At 50.5% G+C, this 15,108-nt stretch overlaps 1 protein-coding gene across 5 annotated transcripts in view; it reads right to left on the bottom strand.

Moving 5' to 3' along the window:
- Positions 1 to 15,108, bottom strand: part of EPHA6 (EPH receptor A6) — an 875,247-nt gene that overhangs the window by 13,005 nt on the left and 847,134 nt on the right. For all 5 annotated transcript variants that reach the window (XR_010599810.1, XM_005283660.5, XM_005283661.5 and 2 more), the window contains one exon: positions 7,426 to 7,619. Coding sequence is in view for 4 of the 5 variants with exons in the window: in XM_005283660.5 (XP_005283717.1) it covers positions 7,426 to 7,619 (194 nt within the window). In the remaining variant the exon portion in view is untranslated. The remainder of the gene's footprint in view (positions 1 to 7,425; positions 7,620 to 15,108) is intronic.

Genomic DNA, 15,108 nt, shown 5'->3' with positions numbered 1-15,108 from the left:
CTTCTCCCACTTTCCAAAGACCCTGGGGAGCAGGGGAAAGGGAAGGAATGCATAGAAGAGTCCCTCTGTCTGTGGGAGGAGAAAGGCTTCTGAAAGAGACCCTGGATTTCTGTTCCTCCTCCCCTGTGCAGAGGTGGTGACATTTTTTCTCCCTCTTTGCAAAAAGATCTGAGTGAGAGACCTTACATTGTTGGAAGATGTCCTGGAAGACCCACCTTTTAGTGCTCCCACCACTCATGATTGTCATAAAAGTGCCTGCTGAGGCCGTCTGCCTTCACATTGTCCACTCCTAGGAGATGGACCGCTGACAGGGAGATGCTATGTCCTATTGCAGAGTCACTTGGATGGCCTCCTGGCACAGAGCCTGTGATCTAGTGCCCCCTCTGCTGCCCGTTCAGGTAGAAGATTGAAGTGGTATTTTCCAACATTACCAGAATCATTTGACCTTGAATGACTGACAGGAAGGCTATGCATGCCCTGTATACAGCCCTGAGTTCCTACACATTGATCAGCATAGCCTTGTGCTATAAGATTGCCCATGTGAGCCCATACACCTGAATGTAGAGGCATCTGTGATCACTGTCCTTGAGGGAGAAGTGGGACTATACAGAACCCCTCTGCAAATGTTGCTTGGGTCCTTTCACCAGCTCAATGATTAGAGAATTCCCAGAAGGAGGTGCAGTACCTTGTCTATGGGTGTCTTTTTCGGCTGTAGATGGAGGACAGCCAAGCTTGATGGTGCCAGAAGTGAAGCCTCGCATACGGGCTGATGAACATACAGGTCACCATAAGATCCAGAATCCTGAGGCAGAGTCTTGCTTGTGTCAGCAGACAGGACTGCAAATGGGAGCAGAGATTGTGCAGCATCTGGAACTTGTTGAGTGGTAGATAGGCGATGGCTGCCTTTGCATCGAACACGGCCTCGCTGAATTCCATCCTCTATGTGGGTGCTAACATGGATTTCTTTTCATTAACCAGGAGGTACAGGTGCACAAACGGTTGGAGAACAGTCCCAATGTTGGCCTGGACCTGAGGTTCTGCGTGGCTGCTGAAAAACCAGTTGTCTAAATATGGGAACACATGGCTAGCCATCGTTCTGATGTAGGCAGCCACCACATCTAGACACTTCATAAACACCTGGGGCACCACATACAGCATGAAGGGCAAAACCCAGTATGGATCATGATTGTTTTTGAACACAGAATTCAGGAAGTGCCTGTGTGATGGGTGCATCACAATGTGAAAGTACGCATCCTTGAGCTTGAGGGCAACATACCAGTCTTTCTGATCTAGGGAGGGGATAATTGACGTGAGGGAGACCATCTTTAACTTGAGATTTTTGTTGTTGGTAGTCAGGCCTCAGAGTCTAATATTGGTCAAAGCCCCACTGGTTTCTTTGGGAATGAAGAAGTATCTTGAATAGAATCCCCTTCCCCTCTGTCAAGAAGGAACCTCCTCTACAGTGCCCAAAGCAAGGAGGGACTACACCTCTTGCTGAAGCAGGGTCTTGTGGAGGGGTCCCTGAAGAGGAATATGGAGGGAGGATGATTGTGTGGAAAAGAGAGGAAATGATGGCATAGCCTCTCTGGACCACCTCCAGTTCCTAGTGGTCTGAAATGATGCTGGACCAGGTGTGAAGTAAGTGAGCCAAATGGTTGCCAAAAAAAGGGAAAGGCAAAGATTGTGGAACACTTGGTATGCTATCCTTGGGCACCAAGTCAAATTTGTTGCCTGGTTGGTACCAAAGAGGAGTGGTGAGGTTCCAAGGTAGATCCTCCAGCAGGCTTCTTTCTTGAGGACATCTGCCTGCAACCCAAAGGCTCTGCTGGCCTCTACTAGAAAAATGGTGGTTGCTGCTGCTAAGGCTAGGTGCCTCTGCGTGGAGTCCAGGAGATAGATTCCCAAGGACCTGAGGATAGCCCTAGAGTCCTTAAAGGATTTCACTGCCTTTGTCAGGGGGTTGGCGGTGTGCTATATAGGCTGGCAGTACCGCCTAATGACGATATTCCAGGGTGCAGTGCCTAATAGTGAGAGTCCAAGGCTGCTTTGCCTAGCGGCAATAGCTCAGGGTAGTGTCACCCGTTGGCAAGAGTCTAAGGGTCGATTTCCCTGGCAGTTACAGCTTGTGGTAGTGTTGCCCAATGGTGAGAGTCCAAAGGCCGCTTTACCTAGTGACAATAGTTCAGGGTAGCCCACTGGTCGGGGGGCGAGGGAGGAGGAGGAGGACCCAGGGCCCATCCTCCTCCACTGGGTTCCGACCCAGGGCCCTTTGAAACAGGCCTGTCACAAGGCTCAGGGCCTGATACCCCTAAGCATGCTCCCTGGGTCACTTCCTACCCTTGTTCCAGTCCCTCCAATGTCATCACGGGTGACTTGGGGTTCCTCCTGTGTTCCCTTCTGATGGGTCTCCAAAGTCTCTTCCATGAGCCCCAGAGTGTCGTTACCCTCAGTGTCTGTGGTCAACAGGCTTCCTGTGGCTGGGCTATGAGGCTTGGTCCTAGCGGTATGGAGCCCTGGCAGCTTCCCAGCATCTGCACCCAACTGCTCTCCTCTGCAGTCAGCCCAGACTGAGCTGAGTCACTCCCTTTTAAATGCTCCCTCCACTGGGAGCACGCCCAGCAGAGGCGAGGGGGTGTATCATCTTGGGCCCAGAGCACTCTTTAACCTTCGCCTCACCAGTGCGGGGTTGGTGCATCCCAGTCACAGTCTCGTCAGACTTATCATGGATGAGTAAGCAGCCCTTGAATGACAGATCTTCAATGCTTGTTTGTAATTCTTTAGGTATATCTGCCAAGGTGACCCACTAAGAGCAGCACATCATGATCACTGTTACCATTGACCTGGAGGCCATGTCTGCCACATCCAAGGCCACACGCAGAATGGTCCAGGCAACCAAATATCTTTCTGCAAGAATAGTTTGAAGTCATTCTGGCAGTCTTGCAGCAGCCCACTGATAAAATGTTGCAAAGCACAGTAGTTGACATGGTAATATTTTGCCAGGATTGCCTGGTAGTTTGATATCTTCATCTGGAGGCTTGAGGTGGACCAAGATTTCTGACCCAGCAGGCCAAGGTGCTTCACCTCCTTATCCTTGGGTGTCAACTTCTGTTGGCCTTGGCAGGTTCTCTTGTTGGCCACTGTTATTACGAGGCTGAATTCAATATCTAGGGGTTCCTCTTAACATTACAAAGCAGAACCAGCTCAAGCCCCAACCCAGAAATCTGGGAAAACTAACTACCGTCCGGGCGGCTGTAATAGACAATATTTCCCCATTTGCAATCAATGAGTCTGTGTGTAACAAAATAAAACTTTTATTAAGAGTAGAAGGAACACAACATTAATTTGAGAAAACACCACAACAATGATTCAAAAAGTATGCAGACAATTAAGTAAACACCCACCTCACACTATCTTGGGCAGTAGTCTTCCCCTCAGATTCCCACCTGGTGGTGTAAAAGTCCAATAACACACCACTCTTCCTTTCCCTCCACTGCACCCCACTTGGGGTGTATTGTCTGAAGTCAGTGAAGTCTCAGAGTCCAGGAGTGCATTCAGGTGGGTTCACCTCTTGCCTCTGAAGGGGGAGGGTTGAGTGATGCCTCTGCCACTGCTGCTATGTTACCACTCCCTCTGTTCACTGTTATTATTACTGCTTCTTGCCACCAACACTGCTGCCCCTGCCTTTATCTGTGATGCTGTGTTCTGATGTTCCACCAGCCCAACCCTTAGTGATTTCAGCTCTTAGTGATTTCACTGGGTAGTGGGGAACCTCACTGCTGCTGCCTCCTCTGCACTGTCTTTCAGCACAATGCTGTCCCCAAACCAGGTCTTAGACTCAGCCCCCTAGACCACTTATCAGTGACTGCAGCTCTAGTGATCACTGAGCAGAAAGAAGGACTCAATTGAGTCTAATCAGCTCTGTCTTTAAACATTGGAGGGGGCTGGTCAAATGCATCTAGGATTCTTTAAATAGATTCCACATCACCAGGTTGGAACACCTGTCCCCAGCCCCTCTGACCTTCACTTGAATTTGTATCACTACCTCACAAACTACCTCACATTACCACATACATTTAGGTTGACTTCCTCAATTAAGTTAAATTAAGTAAAGTTCTGCTGCTGTTTAGTCATACAGTAACAATAGCAACATTTCATTACACTTGCATCCAAGACTTACATGATTTTTTCCCCCAAACTGCCAAAATTGATCACTTTGGCCGAGCAGGTATGTCTGCTGATCTCCTAGGCACAGTAGGTACATGTGTGAAAATACGGTCTGCTCCTAAAGTGTTTTCTTCAGTGCATCAATTGATGGAAGGAGAGAGCACATTCAGACTACTGGCTTACAGGATGAGACAGTGTAGTCCTCTGGGAAACATGGTGCCCACCCTGTGGGTGTAGGGGGACCCTGACCATGTGGCACAAACATTGACGCTGCTACGTCCAAGGATCTGGATGGCATCAAGGGTGACTGCAGCTCCAATAGCTGTAAGGGCGCTGGGACCAGTGATGAGGGCATCAGGATGTCCTGTACTGGAGGCAACTTGTAGCAGGTACCGCACTATCTGGTTACTGTTCTGACTGCCTCAGTACCGAGGAGGCTAACACGGCTTTGACAGCATCGGGGAAAACTCTGGCCCACTGGATCTGTTCAACTGGTGCTTACTTCAATGCTCAGAGAACATTTTCAAAGTTTTGGGGCACCCTTAAAGCCTGACAGCATGGTAATTTTATGTGGCTTTGAAGTTGGTGCATGGGAGGGAGATCTCGATCTCTCCCCCTTCCAAAGCTCGCCTTCCGAGTTCAACCTATCGCTGTACCTTTTAGAGAAGTTGATGCTAGGGCCAATTTCAATGGTCGATGTCCCCCGCAGACCTAGATGCCTGGAATCCAGGGCGAGAGTCTGGCCTTATCGCCTGCTTCATGAGGAAAACTCTGTTGTGCCTCCCTGGGGTTCTAGGTCTGCTTCGAGAAGGACCTGCAGATTTCACAGCATTCTAGTGCGTGCCCCTTGCCAAGGCAAAACTGACACCTTATTTGTCTGTCATTCAGCAGCATAACTGCCTCTCAGGACAAGCAGTTTTTGAAGCCGAGGTACTTGCCGTGGTTGGCCATGGTGCTTGTACTACCTGCAACTGTGGAGAAGGGTCCCTCTTCCTGCTGTGTTCACTTGCACCTTTCTGACTAAAATAACAAGGCTAACTAACTAGAAGCCAAATTGGAGGAAAATCTGAAGTTGCTCCAAAATGTACCTGTGGGTGGTAGAGAAGGAACTAGGTGTGGCTTGGTAGTATCACCCTTTGCACCTTCACAGAATGCACGAAGAGATGAAAGGTGCATGTGCCACCCCAGTGGGTACTGTTGACCAGAAAATTCTCCAATGCCTGCATGCCAGCCCAACACGCCCCAGCTGTGGAATATGCATATGGACTAGCACTTGAAGAAGAATTTAAACTCTTGGGATGAAGATAATGACATAATTTTGAAACCCACCAAAGCAAAGCAGAGGGTATAAAAGCAGATTTAACCTTGGCTATTATGGGAAAATTGCACAGTTAGAATGAAAAAGTATTAATACCATGCTGGGTAATAACTTTTACCTTTATCTACATAGAAAATAGATGAAAAAGGGAATGGCTGTTTATTGCCACATTATTAGACAATGGTTGCAGCAGCTGGAGTACTAACCTAAAGAGCAAATAAGAATTACATTTTATACTCTGATTTTCATGGAATTTTATGTATGGTAATAAACAAAAATAAAAGGGTCCAGCTAATTCAATCACACTTCTGTCTCAATATTTTTTAACCTACTATTGTTTCAAGTAAAATTTAAGAGATTAGAGAAAACAACATTCTCTGTTGGGTTGTTTCCCTGTTATTTCCTTTGGACTTTAACCCACGGGGTGGAGAGTGCTCTCAGCTCCCAGTGACTTTATGCATTTGGCAGCACATTGTGTAGAATTGCTTTGTAAATTATTTTGTCTGTTATTTTCACCAGCCTGTGTGGTTCTTTCACAGAGCACATGGGGTGGGGGGGCAGGGAAATATTTTATAAAATATGAAAAAATATAGTAAAACCACAAAAATGGTCAGGGAGACTGAGGCACAGGTGCAATATCTGAAACTATTTTAAAACAAACCTTTTAAAATTGACTAGATCACAAGTTGAATAGCAGAAATGTGTTTGTAACACTTTGAAGAATCAGTATTTTGTAATTAAAAACATCACTTTGAAAGTATATTTTCTAAAAGAAGCACATGATAGTTTATAAGTGTTTTGGAGTACCTTTTAAAAGAAAGATATATTCTAATTTCAGTGGGGCAACTTACAGGGGAAAATACCACTCCAAACCTAGCCTTAGCAAGACACCACTAACTGTTCCAAACTCTGACTCTAGTGTGGGGAAACAAACCAACTCCAACTATCACACAAATCTGGGGTGGCCAGACAGCCACAGCTCTAACCTAGTCTGGGTTTACCTAACAGCCTTTCCCCTCAAGCTTACCTGTGGCAAACCACCAACCCCAACCTTAGCCCTAGCTACCAGCCTCTTTCCACACTCTGGTGCAGGTCCCCATGGCCTCCCCAAGGGGAAGTATTAAGTATGAAGTATTAAGAGGCTCAGAGGGCCCTTCACACTGGAGTGAATTTTGCCCTTAATGAATAAGAGTGGGGCCAAATTCATCCCTGATATGAATTCACTGATTTCAGTTTACACCTAGGATGACTTTGGCTCACTATGATTACAAAGTGGCCAGTCATTTCTTCAACAGCTCTACACCTAAAATCTGCTTTATTCATGTGCATAATATTACTTTGGGAATAGGGAGGAAGCTTTGGGTAGCACCTCCAGGAATTTGTTGTGGAATGAGAGTGCCATAGATTTGCTGTATTAATATCCCTCTTCCAGTAAGGGGAGCATGACTTAGCAAGTATGGAGTATAAATAGATTCAGAAGGAAAATACTCTAAGACAGTTTACCAACTGTTCACGCACTCTGTGCTATTTCAAATGAAGAGACAGAGCATTAAAGAGAGAAGAAAATTAAAGAGGGAACTTGGAAAACAAGAGTATAGGACAAACACCAAACAAAAGGTGGAAAAACAGAGAGGAGACTCATGAAAATCAAAGACTGACAGAGAACAAACAAAAGAGATAGATGAAAATTCTGGACCAAAAAAGATAAATGGCTATCAATGTGCTTGAGAAAAAAAGTCCTTTTGTTTGCAATTTCACCAGTTTCATTTGATAATAAAATACACTTTATAAGAGGCTCAGAATGATTTTAAACACACAACACTTAACAGCTAAGAGCTATCTGAGCTCAGAGTTGCATCAGGATATCCCGTCCCTACATAATCCACTATGTTATCTGATGGCAGCCATGATTGTATGAGGAAAGAGCATGAAGTGAGTCTTACACAAGTACATCCTCCACTAGGGTATGAAGGGAGCTGGGGTTGCGGATCAATTTGTCTAGGAAACTGACAATGTCAGTAAACTTCGGCCGGTGGTTTCTCTCTTTTTGCCAGCAGTGAAGCATAAGTTGGTGGAGAGAAGCTGGGCAGCCCATAGGAGCCGGAAGCCTGTAACCTTCTTCTATAGACAGTATAACCTAAACAAAGATAATAGGGGTGATTACAGAGCATCATATTAACACACATAAGGACAATATCAAACTAGGAATGCATACCAATGAAAAATGAAGACTAAGACACCCTCATGGTCTAGCATTGTATGCAGCTCTGAGATCCTCACATGCAGATGGGGTGAAGGCCAAGATTTTGACTAGTGTTCTTTACACTACACTTTCCGTCTCAGACAGAGCTAGCAAAGCATTAGTCTCAAAGTATTAGTCACAAAAGTGTGTCTCATTCTATTTTTTTTAACTATTTCTACTATTTATTCTATTATTAACCTTTCTATTAAATGACTGTGAAGGAGGAGAAGAGGAGAGAAATAAGAAACATCCTTTTTCTCTTCAGCAACCTGAAGTCAGGAAGCCAACAAAACAATCCCATATGAATGTGCTCTGATATTTGCATTGTGACATTGCATTAATACATGCCAATGTCATGCTGTAATGAGATTGTCACAGTGCAAATACCACAGTGCAACGTCTGGCCCCCAGTAACTTCATTTGATGACAAAGTGGTTCTCCTGCTCTTCAGGACTGAGTACGACTGATCCAGACAATGAAAGGCATTTTGCAATACCGCATAATGCAACTTTGTCTTGTACAGCATTTTCCATAAAAACTGCATCTTACAATACTTTAGGGGGGTGGGTGGGTGTATTTTTGTATATATATATATATTGTGACAAAGTTCCTCCTCTATCTTGGTGGGTCCTGCGCTTATTGGCGGGTCCTGCGCTTATTGGCGGATTTTCTTGCCTCAGAGATTCACCATGTGGGTTGGGGAACAGCCCAGAGACCTTCCCCTCTGGAAGAACCCACAGTCCAGGTCAATTGGGAGGTTTGGGAGGAACCTGGGCCCGCCCTCTACTCCGGGTTCCAGCCCAGGGCCCTGTGGACTGCAGCTGTCTATAGTGCCTCCTGTAACAGCTGCATGACAGCTACAACTCCCTGGGCTACTTCCCCATGGCCTCCTCCAAACACCTTCCTTATTTTCACCACAGGACCTTCCTCCTGGTGTCTGGTAACGCTTGTGCTGCTCAGTCCTCCAGCAGCACACCCTCTCACTCTCAGCTCCTTGCGCCTCCTGCTCCCAGGTCCTCACACTTGCATCACAAACGGAAGTGAGCTCCTTTTTAAAAACCCAGGTGCTCTGATTAGCCTGCCTTAATTGATTCTAGCAGCTTCTTCTTAATTGGCTCCAGGTGTCCTAATTAGCCTGCCTGTCTTAACTGGTTCTAGCAGGTTCCTGATTACTCTAGTGCAGCCCCTGCTCTGGTCACTCAGGGAACAGAAAACTACTCATCCAGTGACCAGTATATTTGCCCTCTATCAGACTCCTGTACCCCACTGGTCTGGGTCTGTCACATATCCCTCCCCCCTGCTCAACGCCAAGGGGTTGGGCAGCTTGGGACGCCAGACAGTGCACACGTGACAAGCCGTCAGTGTTGCCATGACGGCTCCCTGCTCTGTGTTGCACACGGAACTGGAAAGGTTGGAGGGATAAGAACCATCTGGTCACCCGTGTGTTCTTCTCCTTGTTCCGCTGCATCCATTGAAGAGGGGCATGGTCGGTCCCGAGGACAAATCTGTGCCCGAGCAGGTAGTAGCGCAATGTTTCCATGGCCCATTTTACAGCGAGGCATTCTCTCTCCACCACTGCATATTTTTGTTCCCTTGGAAGGAGTTTCCGACTGAGGTATAGAATTGGGTGTTCTTCCTTCCCGACCATCTGTGATAGAACGGCCCCCAACCCTACTTCCGATGCATCCGTCTGCAGGATAAACTCCTTGGTGAAATCAGGGGCTATCAGTATGGGGTTATTGCAGAGGGCAGTCCGTAGGTCTGTGAATGCTTCCTCTGCTGCGTCAGACCATCTCACAAGATCAGGTCCACGGGCTTTCACTAGGTCTGTCGGGGGCTTGCCCTTGTGGCAAAGTGGGGGATAAATCGTCGGTAATACCCCACCACACCTAGGAACGCCCGGACTTGTTTCTTGCGAATTGGTCGGGGCCAATTTTGGATGGCCTCTAACTTGTTCACTTGGGGTTTTACCAGACCTTTTCCCACAATGTAGCCAAGATATTTGGCCTCCGTAAACCCTACAGCGCACTTGGCAGGGTTTGCTGTAAGGCCAGCTCGCCTGAAGGTATCGAGGACTGCCTCCACCTTCTCCAGGTGGGTTTCCTAGTCTGGGGTATGAATGACCACATCGTCCAACTAGGCAGCAGCATAACTGTTATGCGGGTATAATAGCTTGTCCATGAGGCACTGGAAGGTAGCTGGGGCCCCATGTAGTCCAAAAGGGAGGACAGTATATTGAAAAAGACCCTCTGGTGTAGAGAACGCAGTCTTTTCCTTTGCGTCTTCTGCAAGGGGAATCTGCCAGTACCCCTTTGTCAAGTCTAGGGTAGTCAAGTACCGGGCATTACCCAGACGGTCCACTAGCTCATCTATGCGAGGTATTGGGTACACGTCGAACTGGGATACTTCCTTTAGTCGCCGGAAGTCGTTGCAAAATCTTGTGGTGCCATCAGGTTTGGGCACCAGCACGATTGGGCTGGACCATTGACTGTGGGACTCTTCGATGATCCCCAACTCCAGCATTTTTTTTATTTCTGCTTTTATTTCCTCTCCTTTTGCCGCTGGCACCCGATAGGGCCTCATTGTTATTCTGGCCCCAGGGTTTGTGACGATGTGGTGATATGTCTCGGTTGTTCGACCCGGTTTTGTCGAGAACACATCTCAGTTCCGGAAGATCATCTCAGACACCTCATTCCTCTGGTCTGGTGTTAAATCAGGAGACACTCTCACCTGTTTGGAAGACTTGTTTTCCTGGGTTAGGTCTTTTTGGACCGTTGTGCATGCCTCTTGTGCATGCCAGGGTTTCAGAAGGTTAATGTAATAAATCTGTTCTTGTTTTCTGCGTCCTGGCTGCCGCACCTTGTAGGTTACTTCCCCCACGGGTTCAACCACCTCATAGGGCCCCTGCCATTGGGCCAGAAGCTTGCTTTCTGCCGTGGGTACCAACACCATAACTCGATCCCCTGGTTGGAATTGTCGCACTTTTGCCTGGCGATTGTAATGGGTTCGCTGGGCCTCTTGGGCCTTCTCCAAATGTTCCCGTACAATAGGGGTAACCCGGGCTATCCGGTCTCGCATCTGCATTACATGCTCTATTATATTTCTCCCCTCATTGAGTTCCTCTTCCCAGATCTCTTTGGCGATATCTAGTATGCCACGGGGGTGATGCCCGTATAATAACTCGAAGGGGGAAAACCCAGTTGAGGCCTGTGATACCTCCCGGATAGCGAACATAAGGTAGGGTAGTAGGGTGTCCCAATCCTTCCCGTCCCGACTTACCACCTTCCTTATTGTAGCCTTGAGGGTTCGGTTAAACCTTTCTACCAACCCATCAGTCTGCGGATGGTAGACTGAAGTTCTCAGGGTATGTATATGGAGCAGCGTACAGAGGTCCTTCATTAACTTCGACATAAATGGGGTTCCTTGGTCGGTTAATATCTCCTTCGGTAGCCCCATTCGGGCAAAGATCTCCACCAGCTCTTTGGCTATAGTTTTAGAGGCCGTGTTCCGCAGGGGGACGGCTTCTGGGTAGCGAGTAGCCTAGTCCAAAACAACAAGTATATATTGGTGGCCCCGAGCCGTCTTCTCCAGGGGTCCCACTAGGTCCATGGCTATTCACTCGAAGGGCATCTCTATGATGGGAAGGAGTACTAAAGGTGCCCTCAAGTGGGGACGGGGACTGTGCAGCTGACACTCCGGGCAGGAGGCACAGTACCGCCGCACTTCTTCATGTACTCCGGGCCAGAAGAACCGTCGTAGGAATCGTGGCAGGGTCTTCTCTACCCCCAAATGCCCCCCAAAAAGATGACTATGAACAAGACTTAATACAGTGTTCTGGTGTTTTTGAGGTACTAGGATCTGCTGTACCTTCTGCCCCTGTACTGGTGCAACCCGGTATAAGAGATCCTTCTTCATTATGAAGTAGGGTCCTGGTCCCTGGGTTTTTCCTTCCACGGGGACCCCATCTATTACAGTCACCTCCTTCCTAATGTTGTCATATCTTGGGTCTTCTGCCTGGTCCCGTCCAAAATTTCCACTCCCGGGGCTAATCTGCCCAAGATCTAGGGGCCCAGTCTTTGTTGCCTCTACTGGTTCAGAAGCATTAGGGTGGGCGTCAGACTCAGGTGCTTCTCCCTCCTGCGTGGCCTCCTTTTCAGCTGCGTGGGTCCGCCTACCTACAAGAGCAACCCTCTGGCTTTGGGTCAGTATTCAGGTTCCCAAGGCCTTAGCTGCCCTTCTTTCCCTTTTTGTCTTTCTACCCTGTCTGGGAGTGGAGAACAAAACTGGGGATATTTCAGAGAAGATTGGGGGTTGACAATCTGCTGTGGATGCCTCATCAATTTTAGGGTCCCGATCTTTCTCCAATCCCCGTACTGGGAGTACGTTTCCAAACCCTGGGAAGTCCCTCCCTATGAGCACCGGGTATGGGAGTTTAGGGACTACACCTGCTGCTACCTCAGTAGTGTTCCCTTGGATCTCGATTTTTACTGGGATGGTGGGGTAGTAACTAACTGTCCCATGGACACATGTTATCCCCGTACATTTAGCCTGTAGCAGCTGACTACGCTTTACGAGCTTCCCTGAGATAAGCATGATAGCACTCCCCGAATCAACCAGTGCCGTGGTCCCTACCCCATTTAGTTTCACTGGTCTGGTATACATATGTGGGGTTAGTGAGACCCCCACAAGGTGGATTAGGGAGCATGGATCTGCCCAGTTCCCCAGGTTACACTGCATAGGCTCAGGGCCGGCTTTAGGCCGATTCAGCTGATTCGGCTGAATTGGGCCCCGCACTGCAGCTGTCCGCCCCGCCCCCAGCTCACTTCCCCCTCCTCCCCTCCCCTGAACGCTCCGCCCCCTCCCCTGCTTCCCGCGAATCAGAGATTCGCGGGAAGTCTGAGACGAAGCAGGGGCAGGCCAGCAGCACGAGGTAAGCTGGGGTGGGGGTGGTGGGGGCGGGAGAAGGGCTCCGGGGAGGCGCGGCCCGTTCCCGCAGGCCCCAGCGGCTCTGGCCCGGCTTGGCTCCAGCCCAGCCCCCGGGGCCCGGCTCCGGCCCGGTCCCCGCGGCTCGGGTCCCGTCCCCCCCGGCGTGGCTTCTGCGGCGCGGCTCGGATCCCCCCCGGCGCAGCCCCCACGGCGCGGCGTGGCTCGGGTCCCCCCCACGCAGCCCCCGCGGCGCGGCTCGGGTCCCCCCATCCCCGTCCCCCCCGCGGCGCGGCTCGGGTCCCCCCGTCCCCCCCGCGGCGCGGCTCGGCTCCCCCCCCCCCGTCCCCGTGGCGTGGCTCCCCGTCCCCCCCGCGGCGCGGCGGGGCTCGGGTCCCCCCATCCCCCCCGCGGCTCGGGTCCCCCCGTCCCCCCCCCGCAGCGCGGCGCGGGTCGTCCCCGCGGCGCGGCTTGGGTCCCCCCGTCTCCCCCCCCGCAGCGCGGCTTGGGTCCCCCTGTCCCGTCCCCCCCCCCGCGGCGCGGCTCGGGTCCTGGGGGCGGCTCGGGCCCCCCCCCCCGCGGCTCGGGTCCCCCGCGGCGCGGCTCGGGTCCCCCCGTCCCCGCGGTGCGGCTCGGGTCCTGGGGGCGGGGCTTGCAGCAAGCCCCGCCCCCAGGAATCGGGCCCCGCTCTTGCTAAAGCCGGCCCTGCATAGGCTCCTCAGCATCGGGACACTGTGTAGCTATGTGTCCCCACTCCCCGCAGGCATAACATCTGTATGGCACCCTAGGCATTCCCCGATCTTTTGGTTTGGGCAGTCTAACATCACGATCCTCTTCTCCCTCAGCGCTCTGACTCTTTGTGGCCTCTGATGGGCCTTCAGCCTCTCTCTTTTTCCACCTGGGCCCTCCTGGTGGCCCAGTCACCTGAACTTTCGGGCTTGGTGCTGCTAGTTTAACCCGGGGTGCCTCTTCCTTAACTGGTCGGGTCAGCTCCCTCGCTTTCCTTCGCCTCTCTACCAGGGCGACAACCTCGTCATAAGTGGAGGGTTCGTTCTGGCTTACCCAGGCACGAAGGTCTGGTGGTAGTCCCCTCATGTATCGGTCAATGACCAGAACTGCTAGTATCTCTTCCGGACTCTGGGACTCTGTTTGCAACCACTTTCGTGCGAGATGGATGAGGTGATACAATTGGGACTGCAGGGTTTTGTCTTCCTGGTACCTCCAACCGTGATTCTGCGGGGCCCGCACTGCTGTCATTACCCCAGATCTGGCCAGGATCTCTGCTTTCAGCTGGGGATAGTCTGCCGCAGCCTCTTCAGGCAGATCATGGTAGGCCTTCTGGGCCTCCCCACACAGGAATGAAGCAAGGATGCCAGACCACTGATCTTGAGGCCAGGCCTCCCGTAGGCCTGTCTTCTCAAAGGCCAGAAGGTATGCCTCTACATCATCCTCCTGTGTCATTTTCTGCAGCCAATGGCTGGCCCATATGAGCTGCGTCCCATCATGGCCGCGATTCAGCTTTGTAAGGGACTTTACCTGGTTTACCAGTTCCCGCTGCATAGCTTGGTCTTGAGCAGCCTGGTCCATCAGCAGGCGATTAGTCTCTTGCTGCAGCCACACTGTCTCCTGTTGGGCAGCTGCCTGGACATGGGTAGCCTCCTGCTGGGCCACGTAGCTTGTATCAGTGCCCGCACTACGTCATCCATTGTGGTGAAAAAAAATGAACCTTCTCCCTTTTTTTTTTAATCACTCTCCTTCTTTCGCCGCGCTGTGCACCCCAAGATCCCACTCCTGACACCAGTGTGACAAAGTTCCTCCTCTATCTTGGTGGGTCCTACGCTTATTGGCGGATTTTCTTGCCTCAGAGATTCACCACGTGGACTGGGGAACAGCCCAGAGACCTTCCCCTCTGGAAGAACCCACAGTCCAGGTCAATTGGGAGGTTTGGGGGGAACCCAGGCCCACCCTCTACTCCGGGTTCCAGCCCAGGGCTCTGTGGACTGCAGCTGTCTATAGTACCTCCTGTAACAGCTGCATGACAGCTACAACTCCCTGGGCTACTTCCCCATGGCCTCCTCCAAACACCTTCCTTATTCTCACCACAGGACCTTCCTCCTGGTGTCTGATAACGCTTGTGCTCCTCAGTCCTCCAGCAGCACACCCTCTCACTCTCAGCTCCTTGCGCCTCCTGCTCCCAGGTCCTCACACTCGCACTACAAACTGAAGCGAGCTCCTTTTTAAAACCCAGGTGCCCTGATTAGCCTGCCTTAATTGATTCTAGCAGCTTCTTCTTAATTGGCTTCAGGTGTCCTAATTAGCCGGCCTGCCTTAACTGGTTCTAGCAGGTTCCTGATTACTCTAGTGCAGCCCCTGCTCTGGTCACTCAGGGAACAGAAAACTACTCATCCAGTGACCAGTATATTTGCCCTCTACCAGACTCCTGTACCCCACTGGTCTGGGT

The sequence above is a fragment of the Chrysemys picta genome, chromosome 1 (assembly GCF_011386835.1).
Source record: "Chrysemys picta bellii isolate R12L10 chromosome 1, ASM1138683v2, whole genome shotgun sequence".
Taxonomy (NCBI): domain Eukaryota; kingdom Metazoa; phylum Chordata; order Testudines; family Emydidae; genus Chrysemys; species Chrysemys picta.
The sequence above is the reverse complement of the archived record's forward strand: the minus strand, read 5'-3'. Positions and strand labels throughout refer to the sequence as shown.